At 45.5% G+C, this 23,176-nt stretch overlaps 1 protein-coding gene across 1 annotated transcript in view; it reads left to right on the top strand.

Moving 5' to 3' along the window:
- Trmt61 (tRNA methyltransferase 61) overlaps positions 1-23,176 on the top strand; it is a 54,092-nt gene that overhangs the window by 1,954 nt on the left and 28,962 nt on the right. Inside the window, exon 2 of the mRNA XM_037418897.2 lies at positions 4,143-4,412. Within this exon, the coding sequence (XP_037274794.2) occupies positions 4,143-4,412 (270 nt within the window). The remainder of the gene's footprint in view (positions 1-4,142; positions 4,413-23,176) is intronic.

Raw genomic sequence — 23,176 nt, 5'->3', positions numbered from 1 at the left:
TAAACCACGCTTCAAGGAAAGTCAAAGTGCGTAAGGATTCGGGTATATAAGAGCCGTGGCTCTTAATCCATGCATGCGGCATGAAGCATGGCAAGGGGATACCATTTAAAAGCACTCTTGTCAGCCCTTTGTGGCATCTTCCAGGTCAAAGTGAAACCTCTGCCATGCTGACGAATCTCCAAGATGTGCATATCAGCAATCGTAAATGGCTGGTGGCCGAGCGGCTAAACACCCTGTCCCACAGAGTGAGGAGTCACAGGGTGAATCACTGAACACATATCAACCGGATATATTTATTATCCCTCCATTAGGGGAGGGGGGCTCATCAACCTCAAATTTTCACTCTCAAATGGTGCTGATCTTTCACTCATAACCAAAAACACTGATACCAAAATATCTGTGAAACGAGGTCATTAACGCCACTGCATTAAAAGAGCACTGACATCAAATTTACTCATGCCAAGATTTTTGGATCAGCGAGTAGCTATAGACTCCGTAGCAGCGATTCACGACCTAGAGCGCAGCTGAGGGATGAATAACTGTCACATTTATTGGTTTATACCACTGCTATCTAGCACGGTTCAAAACAGCTGGCAATCCCGCCATTTTCAGCACTGGGAGCAATACCAGTGGCGCGACCTCGCGGTCACTTCCAGATCGCCTTACTGCTGACCACTTCTCCTCAGAAAAGAGTGACGTCAGGCTAAGCCGCTCCACAAACATTTCGTCTGCTGGGCGGAAATTTTCAGTCATGCCTTGTCGCCTGCATTGCCGTCGTCGCCGTACAAAGTTTCTATTTGGGTTGATTACGATAGTCTGGAGCTTGGAATCTCCGTGATTGGTGACGTCACAAATTATCTTTGCTTCGATGGACCCTTTACAGAACAGTGATTTCAAAATGGACGCCTTTGCAAGCAGCTTAGAGAAGGTGCCCGAGGATACCATGTTCGCTCGTGTGTCTCAATTAGTTATATTGGTGTGTTTTGGCGTGCACGGCATTCAGGTATATGCAAAGGGGTCAACAGAATATCGCTATCGTGAATGAGCACCAGTGGAGAAATGAAATACGTTCCCTGCTTGCCAGGCTCTTCTTTCTGCCTCCAGATGGCCCCGCCTATCCAGCCTCTTGCGGTTGCGGTGGCAGTAACCCGGTATTACGCAGACGCAAAGAAGTCTACATACGAACTAAAATTCAATGATACCTGCATGTTGTTTGCTAGCGGTGGTATCTGTCTATACGCTGTTGCACTTTGATAGCTTGTGGTCATGTTGGCATGTAACATATACGTGATATGAAAAGACACCCTCATTGCGCTTTTTCCGCGCTTCGAACGAGACTACTGCAACTCACAATGGTCCCGCGACATGCTGACCGACAAGTACATGTTGAATCATGCTTTTTTTTATTCACCGTTTTTTAAAAGGTGGTTTGCATCTTGGTAAGTTCACGAAATCATTCAAAGCTGTGCGACGAAAATCAGACGGGACGAGCGAATGCGTATCCAGGCTTCGGCGCCACGATAAGAACGCTTGGATCATAGACGTCATGGCTACTACCGCATCGTCACTCAGGACGGTATGTGTGGAATGTATCACACCGAACACGTAGCACTAGTGTCGATGTCGCAGGGCACTGCATATTCATTAAACTCTAGTACGTGATTTGCGATCAAAATAAAATAACTTCCATGCGACGGATTCTATTCAAATTTCGCAAGGTGACTTGCACACACCGAGCAACCGCAGGAAGGGCACATCTCGATTCTGAAATTTGATGTCAATGCTCTTTTAACACCAGAGGAAAGCCTAGTGTATAGAGGGAATGGCTACAGAAACTAAACACTTTTTGAAAATTGAAACTCAAGTGATTAGAAAATTCCATTTAGGAAGGTAGCGGACTGATTGGTGTGATTAAATCAAGAAGTTTACTGGAATAAAACAGATCTGGCTATCATGTGATAGGGCATATCGGAGATAATCGGGAGAGGCTCTCATCTTATAATGAACGTAGAGCTCCTCACACCTGACGCAACACGCACGTGGCACTGTTCTTATGAGAAAGGTAGTTAGAATGAAAGTAATGACTGTTTATGAATAACAGTCATTACAAACTTGCCGGGGCTCTTGCATACAACAATAAATTTAAAGTTCTTTCACTTAGAATCCGTGTGAGGCTGCCATTTCAGCAGTCACATTTTTTTTTATTCAAAGATTTTTATCCAAAGGGCCGGAAGAGTTAAATACAAAAACAAATTACAAAATATGATTAGGCGGTGCAAAAGACTTCATTATGGGCAACGTTTCTAGACTAGGTAAGTTGCGAAACTCCCCGCGTCAGACTACTCGGCACACAGCGCCGGGACAGCTTCCGGTTTGGTGGCACTGGCGGTGCAACCAGCTTCCGCTAGCAGACGAAAATCCGTAGTCGTCGTGGCAAAACGCCGTGGCGGCCGTTCGGAAAGAGCTTTGCCAACAGTATATTATCGAGATTTGTTGTGCTGCCGCAGAAACTTAATACTCCGTAATATTTAGCGGTGTCAGGCAAGAATAGTATAATTATGGCTTTCTGAACAGCCCACAATAAACAATGCTTGATATATATAGCATAACATACACGAGTCTTTTGGTTAGCTGCTAGTTGGTGTATGTTTGCAATAGATTATTGCATGCGAAAAACCCAATTACAATGTCTTGCATCGTCTCTTGTGGCTGTGTTTTTCGTGCTTGAAAAGAAATTACAAATATATGGCACAATCTCGTGCCTTTTGTGTGGTTATGTAAACAGCTTTTTTTTTCATGTCAGTTACATTCTTTAGCAACTTAGACAGTCGAAAAGCTACGCGTGCGGCCATTATCTTGAGCATGTCTTCCCTCTGCTTCTTTTTGAATTCCTCTAATGAAACCTGTTAACACATCTGCAGCCAAAGCTTTGAGCATGAATACACTTTCAGCTTTTCAATGTCCCTCAGAAGTTCGGCCAATTGGGTGATGGTATTTGCATTGCCGGGCGACTTGGCCAAGCGGTGTTGACGGCTGCTAATGGTGACTGTCATGTCTTCTGCGAAGACAACACATTTCTCCACAAATGGCACTTTTTTTTAGCACTAGAAACACCACAAGACGACTTGTCTCGCCATTCTCAACAACTTTCCACCAGCATGCAGCATGCAAACAAACGTTTTTTATGTCTTGAAGTGAAATGATGCCACTAGTTGACGGCATGTCGGGACTTATTTCACTGTCTTCAAACTCAGTGCTCGAAGATAGTCTATTCTTGTTTGCCGATGATATTCCGGAAAATACCCCACTCCTATCGGGCAGCTTTCGCTTCTTTTCGCGGGCCCCGCGACAAAGGTAAGCGGGCAAATTCGGGAATATTCGTGGAACGCATCCTTCGACGAGCTCTCACTTTGCTCTGGCGATTTGTACCCTCTTACCATATGACGTGAGTGAAAGTCTTCAGGATGTTCTCCTCATGAAAGTGCATATCACACACACGTGAGGTGCTAGGCAGTTTATTATCCGCACGAGGAATAGCGTGGTCCCATACCTCTCGCTGCTCAGGTACACGTGGGTACAAAAAAAATGTTATGTCTCTCATTGCTCTAGCTACTCTACAGCCGGGAATGCAACATCTGGGCATGATGAAAACACGCAACACATACAAAGCAGAATAGGGCACGCTGAAGCACATAACTGTTCACGCAGGAAGAGGCCTCCACAGATATCGACGCACTGCAACATGCACAGGCGATGGAGGTTACGTGAATGACACGAGCAAGCATGCAGTGAGTGGATCCGGATGCGACAGCAGCGCCACATTTGTCGCTGGCAGCGGCGGCGCCACGCAATACCGCTCAGTTTTTCAACATACCTAGTTCTAGAAACGTTGATTATGGGTCCCTGGCACCAGCTGCAGCCCTTAGTAAGTGCGTAAATCTAATATATACGTTCTTGCTTGTACTAAATTACCTTTGTGTTTCGTCATTGCATCAATAATGTAAACGTGTGATACATGAAATCTGTGTGTGTGTCCATGATACGTGTGGTAAACATGCGATCTCGAAGGTCATTTTCAACCCAACAGTTGGTGGAAGTCTTGTACTGATCGTTTTCAATTCTTTGTCTTGCTTTTTTTGCAGGCACTGGCAGTGGGTCGATGACTCACGCACTTGCCCGGACTGTAGCACCGAATGGTCATGTTTACACGTTCGACTTCCATGAGCATCGCGCTCAGGTGGCCCAAAAGGAGTTTCAAGAGCACGGCCTGAACTCTGTTGTGACATGTGCACACCGTGATATCTGTCAGGATGGTTTCGGCATCGAGGGACTTGCCGATGCTGTTTTTCTAGATTTACCTCACCCTTGGAAAGCAGTGGACGCCGCGGCTTCAGCATTGAAACCTGGCTGCGGTGAGTGGAAATGTTTTGACAGCTTCTAAGCTGTTTTCAAGCTGATTAGTGCCTGTCATGTATGTTTGTACATTGCATGCTCGTACAGTCAGCGCCTGATGAACCAGTGGGAATATTCATTTTTTTTTTAAATTTTGTGAACCATGAAGTTTTGATAATGTGTGTATGTATTTCTTTAGAGATAACAGAATGATCCTGTGCGTTTTCCAGACTAAAGAACGAACAACAGAACCCCCTCAGTTTGTTTATTACTGGCAATAATTTATCAGGCTTATGTTCACTTAACTTGGTGTATTCTCACTTGCTGCTGAGATATCCTTGCTGATTTTCAGTGTTTTGAGAAATGAAGATTCTGGGTGTTCATTACAGACAAGAATTCACAAAATACCTGGTAAACAACACTGGTTAAAGGAGAACTTTAGTTTTGTCTAGTGGGCGTTTAGTGTACAATGTATTTATCGCTAATCTAAGAATACTAGGCGGTAGAAAAACACGAACGGGAAAAAGACAAGCACAAGTGCAGACTATCAACTGAAAGTTTATTTATTCCACATTGTATTTGGCTTATTTAATACAGTTGTATTGCATAGGCACAAAGATTATCACACCCGCATGATTATTAAAGCAGAGAGAATGGCTCGGGAACCTAACAACTGCATGAGGAAATTATCGGTTGCTCTCCCTGATAAAGAGCTTCATTATCTGGCAAATGGCACATGTGTGTAGTGACTCTGATATTCTGCCTCGTGCTTCGGGTGTATGAACTTTGACGTTAGTTCAAATGCTACTTTCCTTTCTTTCTTATTTTTTTCTGGTTGTCATATATAAATGCAATGCGGGATAAATAAACCTTCAGTTGATAGTTTGTGCTTGTCTTTGTCTTTTTTCCGTCTGCGTTTTCTACCACATAGTATACTTAGATCATGTCACCAACTGGCCCAATTGTTCACTTCGATTACCCCTAATGACCGATAAAAGAGGATAGTGAAAAAACTAATGATACAGGTGACACCTCTATTCTCACGTTGTTCATGCTTTCGATAACACTCCAAGTTTTTATTAGTGGTGAATAAGTCATGTAGAGAGTAGTCCGACAATATAAATTGTGAGCTGCTGCGCTTGACAGATTCACGAATGCATTTAGGTAATAAGTTCACGACTGACGTCTAATACCGAATGGGCATGTTAACCTTTATTGAGCAGTGCATTTCATAAGATGATTAAATTGACAGAAACGTGCCAATGAAGGATTGTGTGCGAACAGTGACATTCCCTGTACAGGTATTTTTCCTCTCTTCGAGCTTCCATTTTCCCTCGAGCTCCTGCCTTGTTTACTTCTCACTGTATGTGCTTTTTAACGAAGAACTCGTAAGCACCTCATTGTGGGAACCCTTGAGCGAAACATGACAGGTGAATGACGTGGTACAAGAACCTATGCCACCTATATCAAGAATGATGTCACACCGTGGCATGACAGAGCTTTAATATTTATGACATCATGGCATCACCAGTAGACATTGTCACCTGGGTCAAATCGTGGAGGAAGTGCAGCACCCAGTGGTGTGTGGGAAACTTCGGTGCAGAGAATAACAATATTAATTTTTATTGGCACAACATGAGCCCTCCTGTGGCGTGCGAGGCTAGACAGAAAGGAAACACTCTTACACACGTGCGTTGGTTGACAGTGCAAACAACTAACAATGTCAAGGTGATTTAACACGTCTTTCACACCCGTTGCACTCAACTACATTATGTTCTACAAGAAACCTGATCCCCGATTTTATAACTGAATGAACTGCCAAGGAGGCAGCAGGTTTTTGCCTTCAAATGCATTCTTTAGGGGCGAAGCTCTTTAGGGTGTGGGTCTGTCCATCCTTCGTTAATTTATGTAGCCACCAGTGGCAGATACCTGTTCTAGAGCAAGTATGTATCACAGGGGATGCGAGATCGCCTAGCGTGCAGGTAAACACAAAAATTCCGGAATGGTCAAGTAGCGCAACTAAACAAAACCTTTGTAGTAGCTCAAGCATCGTTTAGAATCTCTATGCACATATAGGTTTTATATACATTTTAGGGGCGAAGCTCCTTAGGGTGTGGTGTATGTAGCCACCAGTGGCACATACTCGTTCTAGAGTGGGTATGGGCCACAGAGGATGCAAGATGGGAGATGGCAGTACTTGGAGTGTTGCCTAGATGGACGTACCGACGAAGGCGCGGACGGATGTGATGCATCGTCATTCGCACATGTCACTGCCACTGCGCACGTGGCATCGGTGCAAGTGGCATCGGTGCAACTTGCAAGTGGCATCGGTGAACATGGTCCAGCCAATTTATCGCACCATGGAATGGGATGGCGTGGCCCTCCGAATGCAAGTAGACACCGGTTCCCCCGTGACAATCATCACATGGCCTACCTACACCAAATACCGTCACCTTTGGCCTCGGCTCCAGAAGACTACCTTGCAACTGACTTGTTTCCTCGGTCAACTTCCCGTCAAAGGTCAACTCAATATCTCGGTGACGTACGGCGGGACCACACTGGACGCTACCTTGGTGGTGCTGGGGTGCTCTGGAGCGGATCTGTGTGGGCGGGACGTCATTAAAGCCCTCGAACAGCACGGAAGGCAGGTTCTCGCCGTCGGAATGAAGGCTGCCCCCGGTAAGCCATCCTCTACTAACGACGATTTACAAGTGCAGCAGTTGTTAGACGAGTTTCAGGACTTGTTCTCGGAAGAGCTAGGTTTAATCAAAGGGCCACCCGTTGAGTTACGCTTGCGCGAAGGTGTCGTACCTCGTTTCTTTAAGGCACGTGCCGTGCCTTACGGGATGAGAGAAGCCGTTAGCCAAAAAATAGATCGTCTCGTTCAGACAGGAATCTTGACACCAGTTGCTTGCGCTGACTGGGCAACGCCTCTTGTTCCGGTAGTAAAGAAAAACGGGTCCATACGACTTTGCGGTGACTTCACAGTAACAGTCAACGCTACTTGCCACACGTAAAAATATCCGTTGCCCAAAATTCAAGACATCTTTGCTAGCTTAAGCGGAGGCGAAGTGTTCTCTACAATCGATCTAAAGGACGCTTACAGTCAGCTACCTCTAGATGAGAACGCAAAGCAGATTCTAGTCGTTAACACGCAAAAAGGACTATTCTGCTTCAACCGGCTCCCTTTCGGTGTAGCGTCCGCCCCAGCAATTTTCTAGAGACGCATGGAAGCCATCCTTCTAGGAATACCGGGTGTTCAAGTTTACTTGGATGACATGGTTGTGGCAGAGAAGCAAGACAACTGCGAAAAATTGCGCGAAGTCTTCCAGAGGTGACGGGACTACGGTGTGAAGCTTCACCCAAGCAAATGCAAAATACGGAAGAAAGAAGTTGAGTATCTTGGGCAACGCATATGCGCAGATGGCCTTTTGCCGAAAGCGGAGAACATTGAAGCAGTATCAGGAATGCCCAGGCCCACATGTGTGGCAGAGCTGCGGTCATTCATCGGCTTTGTGACGTATTACCATGCATTCCTTGGCAACTTGTCCACTGTTCTCGCACCGTTGTATGAACTGTTAAAGAAAAACGCCCGTTGGCAGTGGGGAGCAAGACAAGAGGCCGCTTTCGAAGCAACGAAACGCCTCGTCAAAGGCGCCAAGTTCGTCAAAGGCACCAAGTGTTAGAAACGGACGCGTCGTCTTACGGCATTGGGGCTGTTTTATACCACCGGGTCAACGGAGAAGCGAAGCCAGTTGGATTTCGGTCGCGCACTCTGACTGCCGCAGAGCGGAATTACGCACAAATTGAGCGTGAAGCGCTGGCAGTTGTCTTTGGGGTGACCAAATTTCGTGAGTACCTACTGGGTAATACTTTCACGCTAATTACAGATCACAAGCCACTTCTGCGACTGCTCAGCCCGGACAAGCCCGTACCTGCTCTGGCAGCGGCACGGATCCAACGTTGGTCTTTATTACTCAGCGGCTACACGTACACGATCGAGTACAAGGCAGGAAAAACCCTTCCGGTAGCTGATGCCCTGAGCCGCCTTCCGGCAAGCTACCAGCACGATGCCAGTACCATGGAGTCCATCAATAACGACGCCCGTGAGTACGTACTTTTTGCTGAGCAACTAGACACCACCCTGATGTCGTCTAGTGATTTGGCCCGGGCGACAAAAGCGGATAGCACCCTCAAGCAAGTCGCTGTCTATATTCGCGACGGCTGGCCTAGGAAACTACCGAGATCAAAACCAGACTTACGTCCATTCTTTTTCAAAAAACACTAACTTGTGTGCAGTAATAACATTGTCTACTGGGGCCACCAAGCGATAATTCCGGTCGCCGCCCGGAATTCCGTACTACGCATGCTGCACGAGACTCATCAAGGGATGACGTCGATGAAGAAGTTGGCGTGCTCCATATTTTGGTATCCTGGGCTGGATCGGGACATTGAACGCGTGGTAAACGCCCTGTATGTGTGCAGTGTAGCAGCATGCCACCTGCCAAGGAGCCTGTGCCATGGCCGGAAACCAAGGAAAAGTGGTCAAGGGTGCACGTAGACTATGCCGGTCCGGTTGATGGACATATGTTGCTCATCGCGGTTGATTCGCACACGAAGTGGATAGAGGTGAGCCCAGTGAAGATAGCCAGTGCGGGATGGACTATCGAAGCCTTACAATCAATGTTTAGTAGGTTTGGCCTGCCCCGAACCGTGGTTTCCGATAACGGGCCACAGTTCACTAGCGCGCAGTTTCAGTCGTTCATGAATGAAAACGGAATTCGCCACTTTCGCACCGCGCCTTATCATCCGCAGTCCAACGGTTTAGCAGAGAGGGCAGTGCGAACGATTAAACTGGGACTGCGCAAGAACGCTAGAGGCACACTGCAAGGCCGATTAGACCAAATTCTGTTACAGCATCGCCGCACCCCTCTGCCCAGCGGGAAAACGCCAGCGTTCATGCTGCTGGGTTTTGAGCCTCGATGCAAGTTGGATAACATCGTGTCATGTCGGCCATTTTCTCACGCAGATACGGAGCACCCCAGAACCACTCGCCAAGTTGGAGACTCTGTTTGGTACAGGAACTACGGGACAGAAGCCAGGTGGAAGGCTGGCGTCGTACAGACCCCCGAAGGCCACCGCATGGTGACCATCAAGGCCGCAGACGGCGAACATCATCGCCGGCATTATGACCAGTTGAGAGGAAGAGAAACCGACAGCACGGGACTCGCTGCCGGTGAAGCAGAAGTCAAGCAAGAGCCCGGGGTTGAGGCACCGCAGACGGAAGCTGGCGAAACCGGTGCACCACTGACCTCAAGAGAACCCCAGAGCCCAGGTGCGCCAGACACAGACAGCCGACCAAATACGCATGATAACCAGGTTGGAAATGACGCCAGCGGCGCGCAATCTGATGGCAATAAAGAGTTCGATCCTGGCGAAACCTTGTTACGCAGGTCCACCAGAAACCGACGCCCGCCGAATCGCTACCAGCCTTAAGGGGAAAGAAGGCTGATGCATCGTCATTTGCACATGTCACTGCCACTGCACACGTTGTGTGCGCATACCCTTCAGAGGCTATAAAAAGCCTCGCTCCCAATAAACGTGGTTCACTGTTGTACATTCGTGTCTTTATGCTTCAGGATGGACAGACAGACTAGCAGATGATTGCATGGACGCACGGAGCGGATATGTGCCACAGGCGATGCGAGATGGCAGTACTTGGAGTGTTCCCTAGATGGACGCACAGACAGACTAGAAGGCGGACGAATGGAGGCAAGAATGGACGGACAGATGGACGTACAGACAGATAGACTGATGCACGGATGGTCGCGCGGACAGTAGGAAGCAAGAACGAACGGACGGTTGGAAGCACGGTAGGGCTGACGGACGCTTTGCACTACTCATCGTAATTCACTCCGTGGATATGCTGTGATTTTTTTTCTTCAATTGCGTGCATACTTAATGTATTAAAAAAGATACATCTATACTCAAAGATACTAATCAGGAGGATTCAAGTTGGATGAATAAATTACAACTTTGGTTAGAAGGAAAGCAGTGAATGTTGCTGAAGTAAATGCAGATACGTGCGTCTACAGAAAAGCTTCCTAGGTGAAGCTTATACTTCAGGAATTTTTATGTACATGCAACACATCTTTTAATAAGCTGATGAGTCAGCAAACACAATAAAGCATGTAATGATCTTAGATATCAGGTAAATCAGTGATGTGAATTTCATTTTCCTGATATAAAACAAGGCAGTATAGTAATTAGTCAAAAAGGTGATTTGAAAAGTATTTACACACTAGATACCAGGCTCTGGAAAAGAAGGCACATCACATTTTAGTAGTTTGGCATTTGAGTGTGGTTTTGTAAGAGATAGTTAAGATTGGCAAAATTATAGACAAAACACTACATTTTAATGGTGATAAACACAACTTTTTACATCGCAGTGTACCAAATTCTTTTGCATGATGTCAGTCATGTTAGTAATAATTGTTAGCAGGGTGCATACAGGTTCTTAAGGTCCTTGAATACTCTTGAGTTATAAAATTGTGTTTTCAATGCCCTGGAATTTTTTCAAGTTCTTGAAAATCTGGAGCAGTGCACCGTCATGTTGATATTGCGATGAAGCAAACAATATTTCAATACTAACAGAAGGATTGTTGACTGCGTACAGTAGTTTATGGTCACATAACAAGGCACGTCGGATAATTTAGGTTTCTGCCACCAGGGGGCCCCACAGGCTGTTTTCGCGATTTACAATTAAGAAATAAAAATATAACTCTGCTTTTCATAACAAAAACAGGGTTGGTTTGAGTTACTATGAGATACAATATTTCTATCTGCGCAGTCATCTTATCTTTGACCAATTATCTACATGCAGCTTCTCGAACATTGTGAGGCAGCATCTGCACCAATTACGTATTGCTCAGTCTTTGTGGGTTTAAGCCGAGCACATCAAAATAACACGTACACGTGGTAATATTGTATTTGAGTCGAATAAGTTGTGTCAAATTTCTTGTCAAACAATGTTCAATTCCTTGTTGACGTTGTACTGGTTGCCCAGAGAAGATGCCAAACGATTTCCGCTAACTCTTTCGGCTTTTGTTCTGTGAGCGGTGGTGATAATCTCGAATCGCTCCTTCAACGTTTTCTTCGAGCCTATAGTTTGCTCCTTTTTCAAGGAAGTAATGATTTTCAACAGCATAGATTGCGTGTATTCCTGTCTTCAATATTACTAAGGCAGCTAGTATTCCACAGGAAGGTCGGTAATCACTCTGGCATTGCATTAATTCTCCTCGCTTCCCTAATGGTGTCTAGGAGATTTTTTTTCTTGTCGAACACACAAACATAACTGTTTCTGCAAATAACGTAAGTTTTTTTTCCTTCTGGGAGTACTCCACATTGCGTCCTCGTCAATTTCTCTCTGCACAGATCACGTTGGTTTTGCCAAAGTTCAAGTGGTCTTCAGCGTTATGTCAATTCAGCATTTATATTTTTCGGCATTTCGTTTTTCAGGCGTTTCAACTTTTCGGCATTTAGAATTTTTTTGAGCATTCTGATGCTCAGGCTTTTCATAATTCGGCCCCTTAATTTTCAGCGTTTTCATAAAGACCCACCGAGGTCCATATAGCGTATTTTCCTTACAGTAAGACATTTGTTGGTCGCCATCTTAAGCCAATGTTTTTTTTTTTTTTGATTTCGTAAATCGTATTGTATATTGATAAAGTCACGAAGCATCGTATGCACCAACACAACCGTTTTCATGCGTATGCATGTACCATACCACAATTAGTTTAGTTGTTAAAGATGCAAAACAAAAAAAGTTTGGCCCCGCATTTGCATGTAATCTGCAAATGTCGTCAAAATACGATAGTCTTGCGTGTGGAAAGAGTGAACAAAACATTTATTTGATGTTTTTGCGCAAGAAAATTGGTGAATGGTATTCCGGAGGCGCTGTGTTAGAGTGCCTCGAGCGTGCAGCGGAGGAGAACGAGCGCATCAAGTCATGTCCTACGTGAGACATGAGCCCAACCTGGCAGTCTTCTTGCAAAACGAAGCACGTGGCTTTGAGACGGGTGTGCGTGCCCGTCTCAGAAGTGATAAGGTGAGGAACGCAAGGCGATGGGTAGGTGCCAAGACCGCCTTGTCTTAGCAAAGCGATGGAAACACTCGCCTTTTCGTGCAAGCGTTGCATGGTCAGCGCAGCGTGATAAGCGCTACGGTCCTTAAAATTACGTATGTATGCATTTTTTAGTAAAAGATGCACATGCAGAATATTTATGTGTTGTTATGGTGCCCCAGACTTGCGCAATAATTGCTTAATAATTGACAATTGCACAAGTATGAACGCTAAACCTTGAGCAACGTTGGTGGGTGCTGCGAATGGGGTCAGCCATTTCAAGTACCTGGTGCCATAAAGAGTGAACAAACAGACAAATGTACAGACAGACACATCAAAATTTTTGCTTCGAAGGTCCCCAAGAAAGACTATCGTCTTTAAAAGGTTAAAAGTCTAATATGGCGGCACTAAAACCCATCCGTAAAATAGTCTATACACATTTGCATAGTAGTATTCTCGAACCAGTGAGCTTCAGGGGTCGAGGGTATGTTCTCAGTGTTGCCATCGTGCCTTCAGCTGTGCATGCCTGGACACATGGTACGTTTGGGTTTAGTATGTGTAATAGGTGCCTCTTTTGAATGAAAAGTGATAGTCGTGTCAGGAAATTTTGCGTACAGGAAGAACAGACCATCCTTCCATCACTGTGTCGTGTACGGGTGTATGAGGAACATTGTGGGTGAAATCTCGTCTGCTGCGCATTACGCCACGCGATGAGTGTAGGTGTGAGATATGTTCGCGCTGAATCGCTTTCCGTCGTCGCCTGAATTGGGAAAGCAGTGGGGGCCGTCAGTAGATTGAAAGAACCTCCGCATGTCATGCATCGTCACGCCTCTGTTCGCTGCACTTTGTTGGTGGTTTTAAAATCGATGAGAACAACGTTGCTCTGCATAGATAGCGAAAAAAGGTGCAGGTGAAGTCACATTTGCCCAGAGCGCCGCCGCGGCCGTTTTAGTTACCGTTTTCCACAAAAAAAAATATATATATATAAATGCCGATTCTGTAATAATACGTAACGTAGTTATGCTGCATGCACTTTTTTGCTATAATTCAAGCATGAGCCCAAGCTTGTAGCTTTGTGAAGTAGCAGCTGCGGACAACAGCTTTCACAGCCACGCACTCCGCTGCTCTAGACAAGTGTGATTACGTCTGTAGGCAAATCACTGAGGGTATTGCGCTGGACGATACTAGTACCAACGACGATACTACAGGTTTTCCCGCTCACTTTAATCCAAGTACCAGACTAAATAATCTGCACACCCTTGAAATAATCTGAGCGCTGAGCTATAATTCATGTGCCAAACATTTAATCCAAGTGCCAACATATTTAATCCAAGCGCCAACTCACTCGGGCCGCGTGCAATTGAGTTTAATCCAAGTGCCACCGTGTTTAATCCAATTGCCAATGACTTTAATTCAGGTGCCAGTCAGTTTAATCCATGCGCTGGAAACACACAGTTAGCCACTATATATAGTATAAATGTCAGAATAACGTAAACATGGCGTCACAGCAAGAACTTTTCCCTCGACTATACATGGTAGCGCTTATGAAATGAAGTGCGCAGTGCGACTTTCCTTTAACATTTTGGTGTCATAGCTTCAAAATAAAAAAAAAACAGTCATTAGTAATTGCATTTATGGGTACTTAAATGTATTTGCTCATAAAGTCCATGTTGGTCTTTATTGCATTGCTACTGCTTCATTCCGGTTAATTATCTACACCATCGCATATGCATAGATTCGTGTCATCTGCTGAGCAGACGGCATTTGGCTACTTATGCGCTGAGGCTACCGCAGTCGTCTGCTCAGCCCAGGGAGAACAGTGACCGACAGATGATATTCATTTGTTCTTGAAATCAGAAATAACCACTTAAAAATACCAAACTTGCATTTATTCGGGTTCATGTGGAAATAAGTTGTTATAAAAGCATCAAAGTAAATACTCCGGTTTTCATGTAACAGACGACGCTTAATGTAGCTGTAGCGTGATTACTTGAAACGTGTGTTTTCATACGGGAACATTTGCAGATGAAGAGAGAGCTTTGCTTGAAGCCATGGCTGGACACAAACGAGGACCACACTTTAAGAACCCCGACGAACCTCGTCGAAAAAGCAGCAGAGTATCGGTGGTCGATAGGGCTAGAATTGCGGACGTTTACAGGCGTGGCGGTGACTTAAAGCAACTGGCCGACGCTCTAGGCATCAACATTAAAACAGCAAGATCGATTGCCGCTACCGACAGAGAAACATCAAAGCATGGGGGGGGTTCAAAAAGGAAGTTTGGAGATGACGTCGTGAGTACTTTGAGACGAATTGTCGACGAAAACTGTACATTTACATTGAAGCAAATAAAGGAGGCCCTGGAGAAAGAAATGCCAGGAGTAACAATCAGTGCAAGCACAGTCGACCGCTTGCTGGATGCCCACTGCTACTCGATGAAGCTAGTGACGCAGAGGCCCACAGATCGCAACCGTGACCATATCAAGCACAGCCGCATGCTGTACGCCCAATGGCTGCAGTCTGATGGACCGCGTGTTTGCCGCTTCTATTTGGGTGAGACTAACTTCAATATCTGGTGTTCCAGGAACTTCGGAAGGGCATCTAAAGGACAACCAGCTGTGCACATGACCGCAACGACAAAGGGAGTGAACTTGAACATTATAGCATGCATGTGGCAAATGGAGTTATTCACTGGACTGTGGTGGACAAAGTTCATTGGTTTGTTTTTAATGACTTCCTTAGCGATGTTTCGGCCCGCGTAGAACGTGATGAGCCAAATGCCGAAGCTGTATTCCTTTTTGACAATGCACCTGCTCACGCTCGAGCAGAGCAGGCGGCTTTGGCTAACTCCATGCACTCTATTAAGCGCCTGCCAGCGTACAGTCCCTTCTTTAACCCTATAGAAGAAGCCTTCTCAAAATTCAAGTCACACGTGAAGGCCTACCTGAGCGAACGTCGTAATTTAGTTTTAGTGACACCGCAAGGCATGACGAAAAAGGAGCACAGGCGTTCTTTGCTGCTGGATGCGGCTCGCCACTCCATGCAACAAATACAGCGCGTGGACTGCGCGGCCTTTGATCGGCACAATTTCTCTTTCGTGCCTGCCGCTTTGCGTGAAGATGACTTGTGAACATCCGTCTCCGAGCCCTATGAGACAGTTCTGTTTTAATAAATACGCTAACCTGTGTCTATGTTGCATTTCATGAATAATTAGTAGTAATCATTCTTGTTTTCCTGTATATTTATGTATGTGTACACACACACATATATATATATGTATGTGTGTGTGTGTGTGTGTGTGTGTGTGTGCACGCGCGTGTGTTTGTAGAGATAGAGAGGGGGGACAGAGCAAATAATTTGGTGATTGCACTGAATCCGCAAGCTTCCAATGTGTGACGAGAGGCATAATGCCGCGCAAAAAAAAAAACACGTACACAAAAAAAAGGAAAGCTAGGCCCAAGATCAGTTGCGTGTTATTATCATTTTGTTTGCTCTGTGTTCGTTTCATCGCATTCGTCAAGTACGTCACAAAACTAACAAGCCAAACGAACAATCAGTACTGTTTGTATCATCAGAGACATTTAACTTTGTTTGAATAAAAAATAAGAGCATACAATAATGTAAAATAAAACTTCTATTGCCACATCAGGATGATCAGTTTACGATTTATGTTCACCACAGGAAAAAAACACATTGGAATTATCTCTAATTCAGAGTGCGTGCCGCGCGACGGCTTCTCAATTTCTTCATTATATAGCTGTCTTTGACCCATCACTGCCCGCAACCATGCTTTTAATCTCTTAGTATGTGTCCCGGCACTCCAATAAACATAGTGTGTCGTTCACATTACATGACCTGTGCTGGTCATGTAATGTTGTAGTGTGTACCAAAGCCAATTATGAGCTTCAGTGACGGATACTGAATTTTATTGCACTGTGAAATATTCAGTAATATGTTCCTGCGTTTTTTTTCGTTTTCATTAAATTTATTTCACCTGGGCCAAGCACTCATTATACAAACTTGCGCATAGCAAAGCACTCCAAACATGGCTTAAGCGAACCACGGCAGTAATTTTTTTCAAGAATACTATCGGCGAATACAAATAATAATAATTGATTCTACCTTCCGACTATTGTCTTTTATACTGTAGGAACTGCATTTCAATTTCACTGCCGTTTTGACGCCCCGTAATCTGGTTTTTGTGCGTGGATTAAACTGACTGGCACCTGAATTAAAGTCATTGGCAGTTGGATTAAACTCAATGGCACGCGGCCTGAGTGAGTTGGCGCTTGGATTAAATATGTTGGCGCTTGGAATAAATGTTAGGCACATGGATTAAATAGCTCGGCGTTCAGATTTTTTCAATGGCGTGCAGATTATTTAGGCTGGCACTTGGAATAAAGTGAGCGGAAAAACCTGTAGTACCAATGACGAAGCAGCGCTGTTCGCAGGCGCGGGGCTCATTCTTGAGTCGCCAGCGCGATCGAGTGCCACTGAACGGTTCACACAGTGACGGATCAGTCAGTGGCAGCGACGATATCACATGAAACAGTCTATATGCAAACTAAAAACTGGCGAACGCAGGTTTTAGCAGGGATCTTACACCGACGTATAACGCGCCCGTTCGAGTACGCGCAGCCCTAGATGGTGATTTCGCCCAACTTGCCCGTTAGGTGGCGCGCATTTCGATATGGCTGTTCTGTTCGGGCTGTCACGGTGGATGGACGTGTTTTTCGAGCGCTCCGGATCGACTGCGCAGATAAGTGTTTTTGCATGTTTTGAGCTTGTCTTTATAATTATAAGGCAGCGGTTGAAATCTTCGTAGCACTAATTTTATGGTACGGCTTTTTCGGGGGCCAGTCACCAGGTATTTATTAGTTAGTGCGGGTGTGTGTGTTTGACATTTTTTTGTTGTTTTTTTTCTTTTGCCGCCCCGTGGGGGAGGTGCGCGTACATTGAACACGCAAATTTTTGTAGTAGAGCTTAGACTTTCTTTTTTTTTTCGTAGTGCACGGCTCGAGTTTAGTAATTATCGAGTATAGGGACAATTGGTGTCAGAAAGACATGGTTAAAAAGACTGTAAAGTGTTCAGGATGTGGAGTGGGTTTGAAAGTGGACTCAAGCGTAGAAGCGGATGGAGAAGAAGCTGACGCGAAGTGTAGGCAATGTGAGGTCGAGGAAAAAATGGAGAACATGATGGTTGCCCAAAGTGAACTGCTGGTGAGAATCGATGAGCTCGAGACTGCGTTGGCGACAGAGCAAGAAAAAATGAGGACAATGGGAGAAAGACTGAAGTCCACCGAGGAAGCACTAGCGAAGCTGAACAAAGAAGCGGCCTACGGAGAGAACAGTAGAGAACCGGCAACCAGAACGGTGGAGAAGGAAGAACAAGCAAGTTTAGAAAAAACAGGTTTAGCCGGTTCAACTGTCGCAAGGCCCAGCTTCAGCGAGGTAGTGGTGGGGCTGGCAGGGGACAAAGCAGCCGGCGTCACAGGTGCAAGTAGCCCCCAGGTGCAGGACGCTCCTGCTGAAAAGTCACAGCATGTGATAATCGCCGGTGACTCAAATTTAAATCGATCCACAGAAGCCATTAAAGAGAGGGTAAGAGGTGACAAGAGGGTTGCAGTAGGGGCGTTCCCAGGACGCAAGCTTGAAGCAGTCATGAGGCAAGCGAGCGCAAAACTCAAAACTACAGCTGATAGACGAAACTTCGTGATAATTTCAGGCGGTTAAACGATGTCTTAAATGAAGATACAGCAGGACTAGCAGCCACACTGGCGAAAGGCGTCGATGACATGCGCGCCACTTCTCCTAAGGTACAGGTAGTGATATGCACGATACCGGAGGTACCGGTGCATGATAGGAACCTGCAAAGAGCGGTTGTCAACGCAAACCAAGAGATATGGCGGATGAGTCGAGAGAAAGGCTTTGAGGTGGTGGAAATAAACAGAGAGGTGCATAAGTGGGGTGGTTTTCAACGAGACAGAATTCACTTTGATGGGCGACTAGGTCATGAGGTGGTTTGGACTTGCAGGACGCGCAGTAGCTTTTTGGGGGGGCAAGCGAGCCCTTCGGGGTGCAGGATAGCTAGTAACGAGGAAAACAACCAGGGAGACTCTTCAACAGGTGTTATGGACAGATACGATTACAAAGTGGCACCAATGTCTAAGATAGGTAGAGTCCGGGGCATAAATAGACGTAGCCACGAGCGCCAAGCCCATTCAGACATAGGGTATATTAACATGCAGGGTGGTAGGAACAGGCTGAAGTGGGAAGAGATAGAAGAACAGCTAAGGGAAGAGAGGCCGATGGTATACGGTTTTGTAGAAACACATCTCAGGGACATGGAACAACCTCTGAACAATCCGGACTGCGCGTGGGAATATTGTAATAGAACAGAAGGCAGCAGAAAGGGGGGTGGTATTGGGGCATTCATTCATAAAAGTACAGACTGGCAAAGGGTCAAGCAGGAGTGCAAGGAACATTTATGGCTAAAAGGGAAAGTGGCAGGTCAAATGACACTCCTTAGTTTCGTGTACTTCTGGACGGGAGAAAAGGCCAGAGAGGAAAACCAGGCAATGATAGAGTGTATATCAAAGGACATTCAGGAGTTAGGAAGAGAGTGCGAGATAATTATACTAGGAGACATGAATGCGCACATAGAAGATATAGATGGGTATACCGACCCGACAGGCAAAATGATCATGGATATGTGTGAAAGGCTTGATTTGATCATTTGCAACAGTACCGAGATGTGTGAAGGGTAAATAACATGGGAGGTAGGAAGGCTGCAGTCGACGATAGATTATTCACTGATGTCACATAGGATGTATGATAAGCTCAGGGGATTGCACATAGATGAAGGTGGCTCCAGAAGTCTGGGTAGTGATCACAAACGTATCAAGCTAAGTTTTGGAAGAGCAGTGAAAGTGGGAAGGAGACAAGATGAGCAACTACAGGAAAGTTTTTATTCAGAAAGGCAAATTGAAATAGCCATTAAACAAATTGAGAAAGTAAACACGGAGGATAATAAGACAGTGTGGACATACATGAATCTAATTAGACTCTTTGAGCTAGAGCTTGCTAAGACGCGTAACAAGTCACCCCGGAAAAGAAGACACAAACCCAAAAGTTGGTGGGATGAGGAAGTTAAGAGAGCCATAGCAAAAATGTCAGGAAGCCTCTAGGGAACACAGACATGCTAAGCAGCGGGGTGAACCGACAGATGATGTTGAAAGAAAAAGGGAAACCTTTCTAAGCTGTAGAAGGGCTGCATCCCTTCTGATCAATGAAAAGATTAGAAAAAAGGGAGCTCAGTGGCTGGCAGAAGTACATAAAAAATATAGAAAGGCAGCTGCGAAATTTTGGAACCATCTAAACTCCCTAACAAATGAGACGAGCCTAAAGCAGAGTTTTATAACTACAGCCCAAGGTGCCAGGCTAGAAGGGGTCGAAGCTACTGAATATATAAGAGCAAGGGTGACAGAAAAATTTCAACAAAGAAGTACTTTATGCACCACAATAGACAAGGACGAATCAAGTGGTGCAATGGCTCCATTTTCACAACGAGAGTGGGAAAGGGCTGAGAAAAGGGTTCCTAGTAGTACATCAACAGGCCCAGATGGCATTCCAATTAGGCTGATAAAGACATTAGGTCCGAAGTCTAAGCAGGCTTTGAGAGAGGCAGTGAGCAAAATAATAATCGATGGAGAAGTTCCCGATGGATGGAAACTTAGCAGGATGAGCATGATCTATAAAGGAAAGGGGGACAAAGCTGACATAAACAACTACCGTCCTATAACAGTGACATCAATGGTCTACAGGCTGGCGATGCAGATTATAAAGGAAAGACTGCAGGCATGGATAGAAGATGAGGGGGTGCTGGGGGAACTGCAGAATGAGTTTCGGAAACACCGGAGGTTGGAAGACAATCTGTTCTCACTGACGCAGTGACTCGAAATACCAGAAAAGGAACACAGGCCCCTGTGGCTAGCATTCTTGGATATCAAGGGAGCGTACGATAGCGTGGTTCAAGAGAAATTGTGGGGCATACTGGACACACTAGGTGTGGAACATGTAGTCACTTATCTTTTAAAGGGTATCTATAAAGGTAACAAGGTATTTATAAAGTGGGAAAAACAGGTATCCAAGCCTGCAGAGGTAAAATGGGGGCTTAGGCAGGGGTGCCCCCTGTCACCCTTATTATTCATGATTTACCTACAAGGATTAGAGGCAAAGTTAGAGGGAAGTGGGCTGGGCTTCAACCTCTCTTTAGTCAAACAAGGAAAACTTATTGATCAGGCACTACCAGCATTAATGTACGCAGATGATATAGTGCTGATGGCCAACAACAAGGAAGATTTGCAGAGATTGATGGACATCTACGGTAATGAGGGAGATAGGTTAGATTTTAGATTCAGTAAGGAAAAATCAGCAGTCATGATTTTCAATGACAACGAAGGTAGTGAACTTAGGATACAGGACGTCACGCTAGAAATAACAGATAAATACAAATATCTGGGCGTATGGATAAGCAATGGGACCGAGTACCTGAGGGAACACGAAATATACGTGACGACTAAAGGTAACAGGAATGCAGCAGTGAGGAAAAATAGGGCACTGTGGAATTACAATAGGTATGATGTTGTGAGAGGAATATGGAAAGGGGTCATGGTTCCTGCCTGGCGTTCGGCAATGCGGTCTTGTGCATGAGATCAGAAGTTCAAGCAAGATTAGAAATTAAGCAACGTGGAATAGGTAGGCTTGCTTTAGGAGCTCACGGGAATACACCAAATCGGGGAGTACAAGGTGATATGGGATGGACATCATTTGAGGGCAGGGAAGCTTGCAGCAAGATAAAATTTGAGAAGCGATTGAGAGAAATGAAGGACGAGCGTTGGGCTAGGAAGGTTTTCAGCTACTTGTACATGAAGAATGTCGATACAAAATGGAGGAAGCGAACCAGGAAGTTGACTGGTAAATACTTAGAAAACAGCAGGTGGCCAAACCAAAAACAAATATCGGTTAAGAAGAAATTGAAGGAAACGGAGACTGACATGTGGAAAATGGGCATGATTAAGAAGTCCGCACTAGAGATCTATCGAACTTTTAAGCAGGAAATTGCCAAGGAAAGGATCTATGATAATACTCGGGGTAGTTCTCTACTGTTTGAGGCAAGGATGGGAGTACTGCGAACCAAGACATATCGGTCCAAATACGAAGGGGTAGACACAGTATGCAGTGCGTGTGGAGAGGAAGAAGAAACTGCCGAACACTTGATAATGTTCTGTAAAGGGCTTCACCCTATAGTTCAGGATGATGGCGCAGAGTTTTTGAAAGCACTGGGGTTTAGGGACCGGGAGGGCAAAATAGACTTTAAGCAAGTAGACTTAACTAGAAGCAGGTTATCTGATTGGTGGCTAAAGTCAAGGCACGAGTAAAAATTAAACTCTTCACTGCAAAGTACGAATCCTCAAACTCACTTTTTAAGGAAAAAATAAATAAATATAGCTTTGAGTTCATTAAGTATTACGGCTTGGTGGCGCTAGCCACCGCCCGATCTAAAGGGTACAGCCATATCCATTCATCCATCCATCCATCCGGCCGCCTACCGTGAAAATTTGAAAACGCGTGTGACGGGAAAGTCCGCGGTTTTGGGGCGGCTTCGGGATTCTATAAGGTTTCGGACTACCGTACGATGTTCCACCGTGTTATGACTGGTCATTGTGTGCAGCAGTAATGAGCTTGTTAGAAATTACACAGAAACATAATGCGCATTTAACGCACTGTGCGCACTGCGGCGAAATCGAAATGTGCTCTCAGTTGCGCAGTTACATTTATCCTGCGTAGGTGCACAGCATCGCACTTACGGAAGGTAACTGCCGAAACGCAGCATGATCACGTTACAAAGAAATAAGGGCCAGCTGTCACACACAGGTCCCTTTAATGCGGGAGGCGATCGCCGGGCTAATTCCAAGGGCCGAAGTATTGGCCCCCCGAACCGCACCACGAAAGCGTGGACAATTTAGAAGTGGTCCTTTTTGGCGCGCCAGCGGACGCCGGCTGTGGCCCAAAGAACAAGTCAGAGCCGAGAGTTGATAAACCAACAAAATTATATTCTCAATAATGGCAGATCAGAAAACAACACACATATGCTCACTCCACAATAGCGGAGTACAATATGTCACCAATCAAACAACATACTACACAGTACAGTTAGCCACACTCAAACAACGGACACAGACAACAGTACACACTACAATGCAGTCGCATGCATTGAACCACCAAGACACTTAAAGACTTAAGAGATAGAAAACCTATTCAGTCCAAAGTCCTTGGAACTAAAGTCTGAATGATACTCTTCCTAGAATCACTCACTCAAAGTCCAGCGTTGTTGCCGTTCCGCTGCCCCGAAGTTTCTCTTCCAGGAAACCTCGCGTCTTCAATTGGCCACTCTCCAAGCTTCAAACTTCGTCGCCCGAAGCACGTCGGCTTCACACACGCAGCTGTTGCCACGCGTCTTCGCTCGATAGCGGTAAACACACGCTCTTGCCTGTAGCTCGAGCCTTCACCCCTCAAGTGGAAATCCTCTTCATCTCCTGTCTTGTCGCTACGGACAAAACCTTCGCCGACTACACGGCGGTATACCCTACGCGCTCTGGCGCT

Source organism: Rhipicephalus microplus, chromosome 6, assembly GCF_043290135.1.
Source record: "Rhipicephalus microplus isolate Deutch F79 chromosome 6, USDA_Rmic, whole genome shotgun sequence".
NCBI classification, from domain to species: Eukaryota; Metazoa; Arthropoda; class Arachnida; order Ixodida; family Ixodidae; genus Rhipicephalus; species Rhipicephalus microplus.
This window is presented reverse-complemented; position numbering and strand designations above follow the sequence as displayed.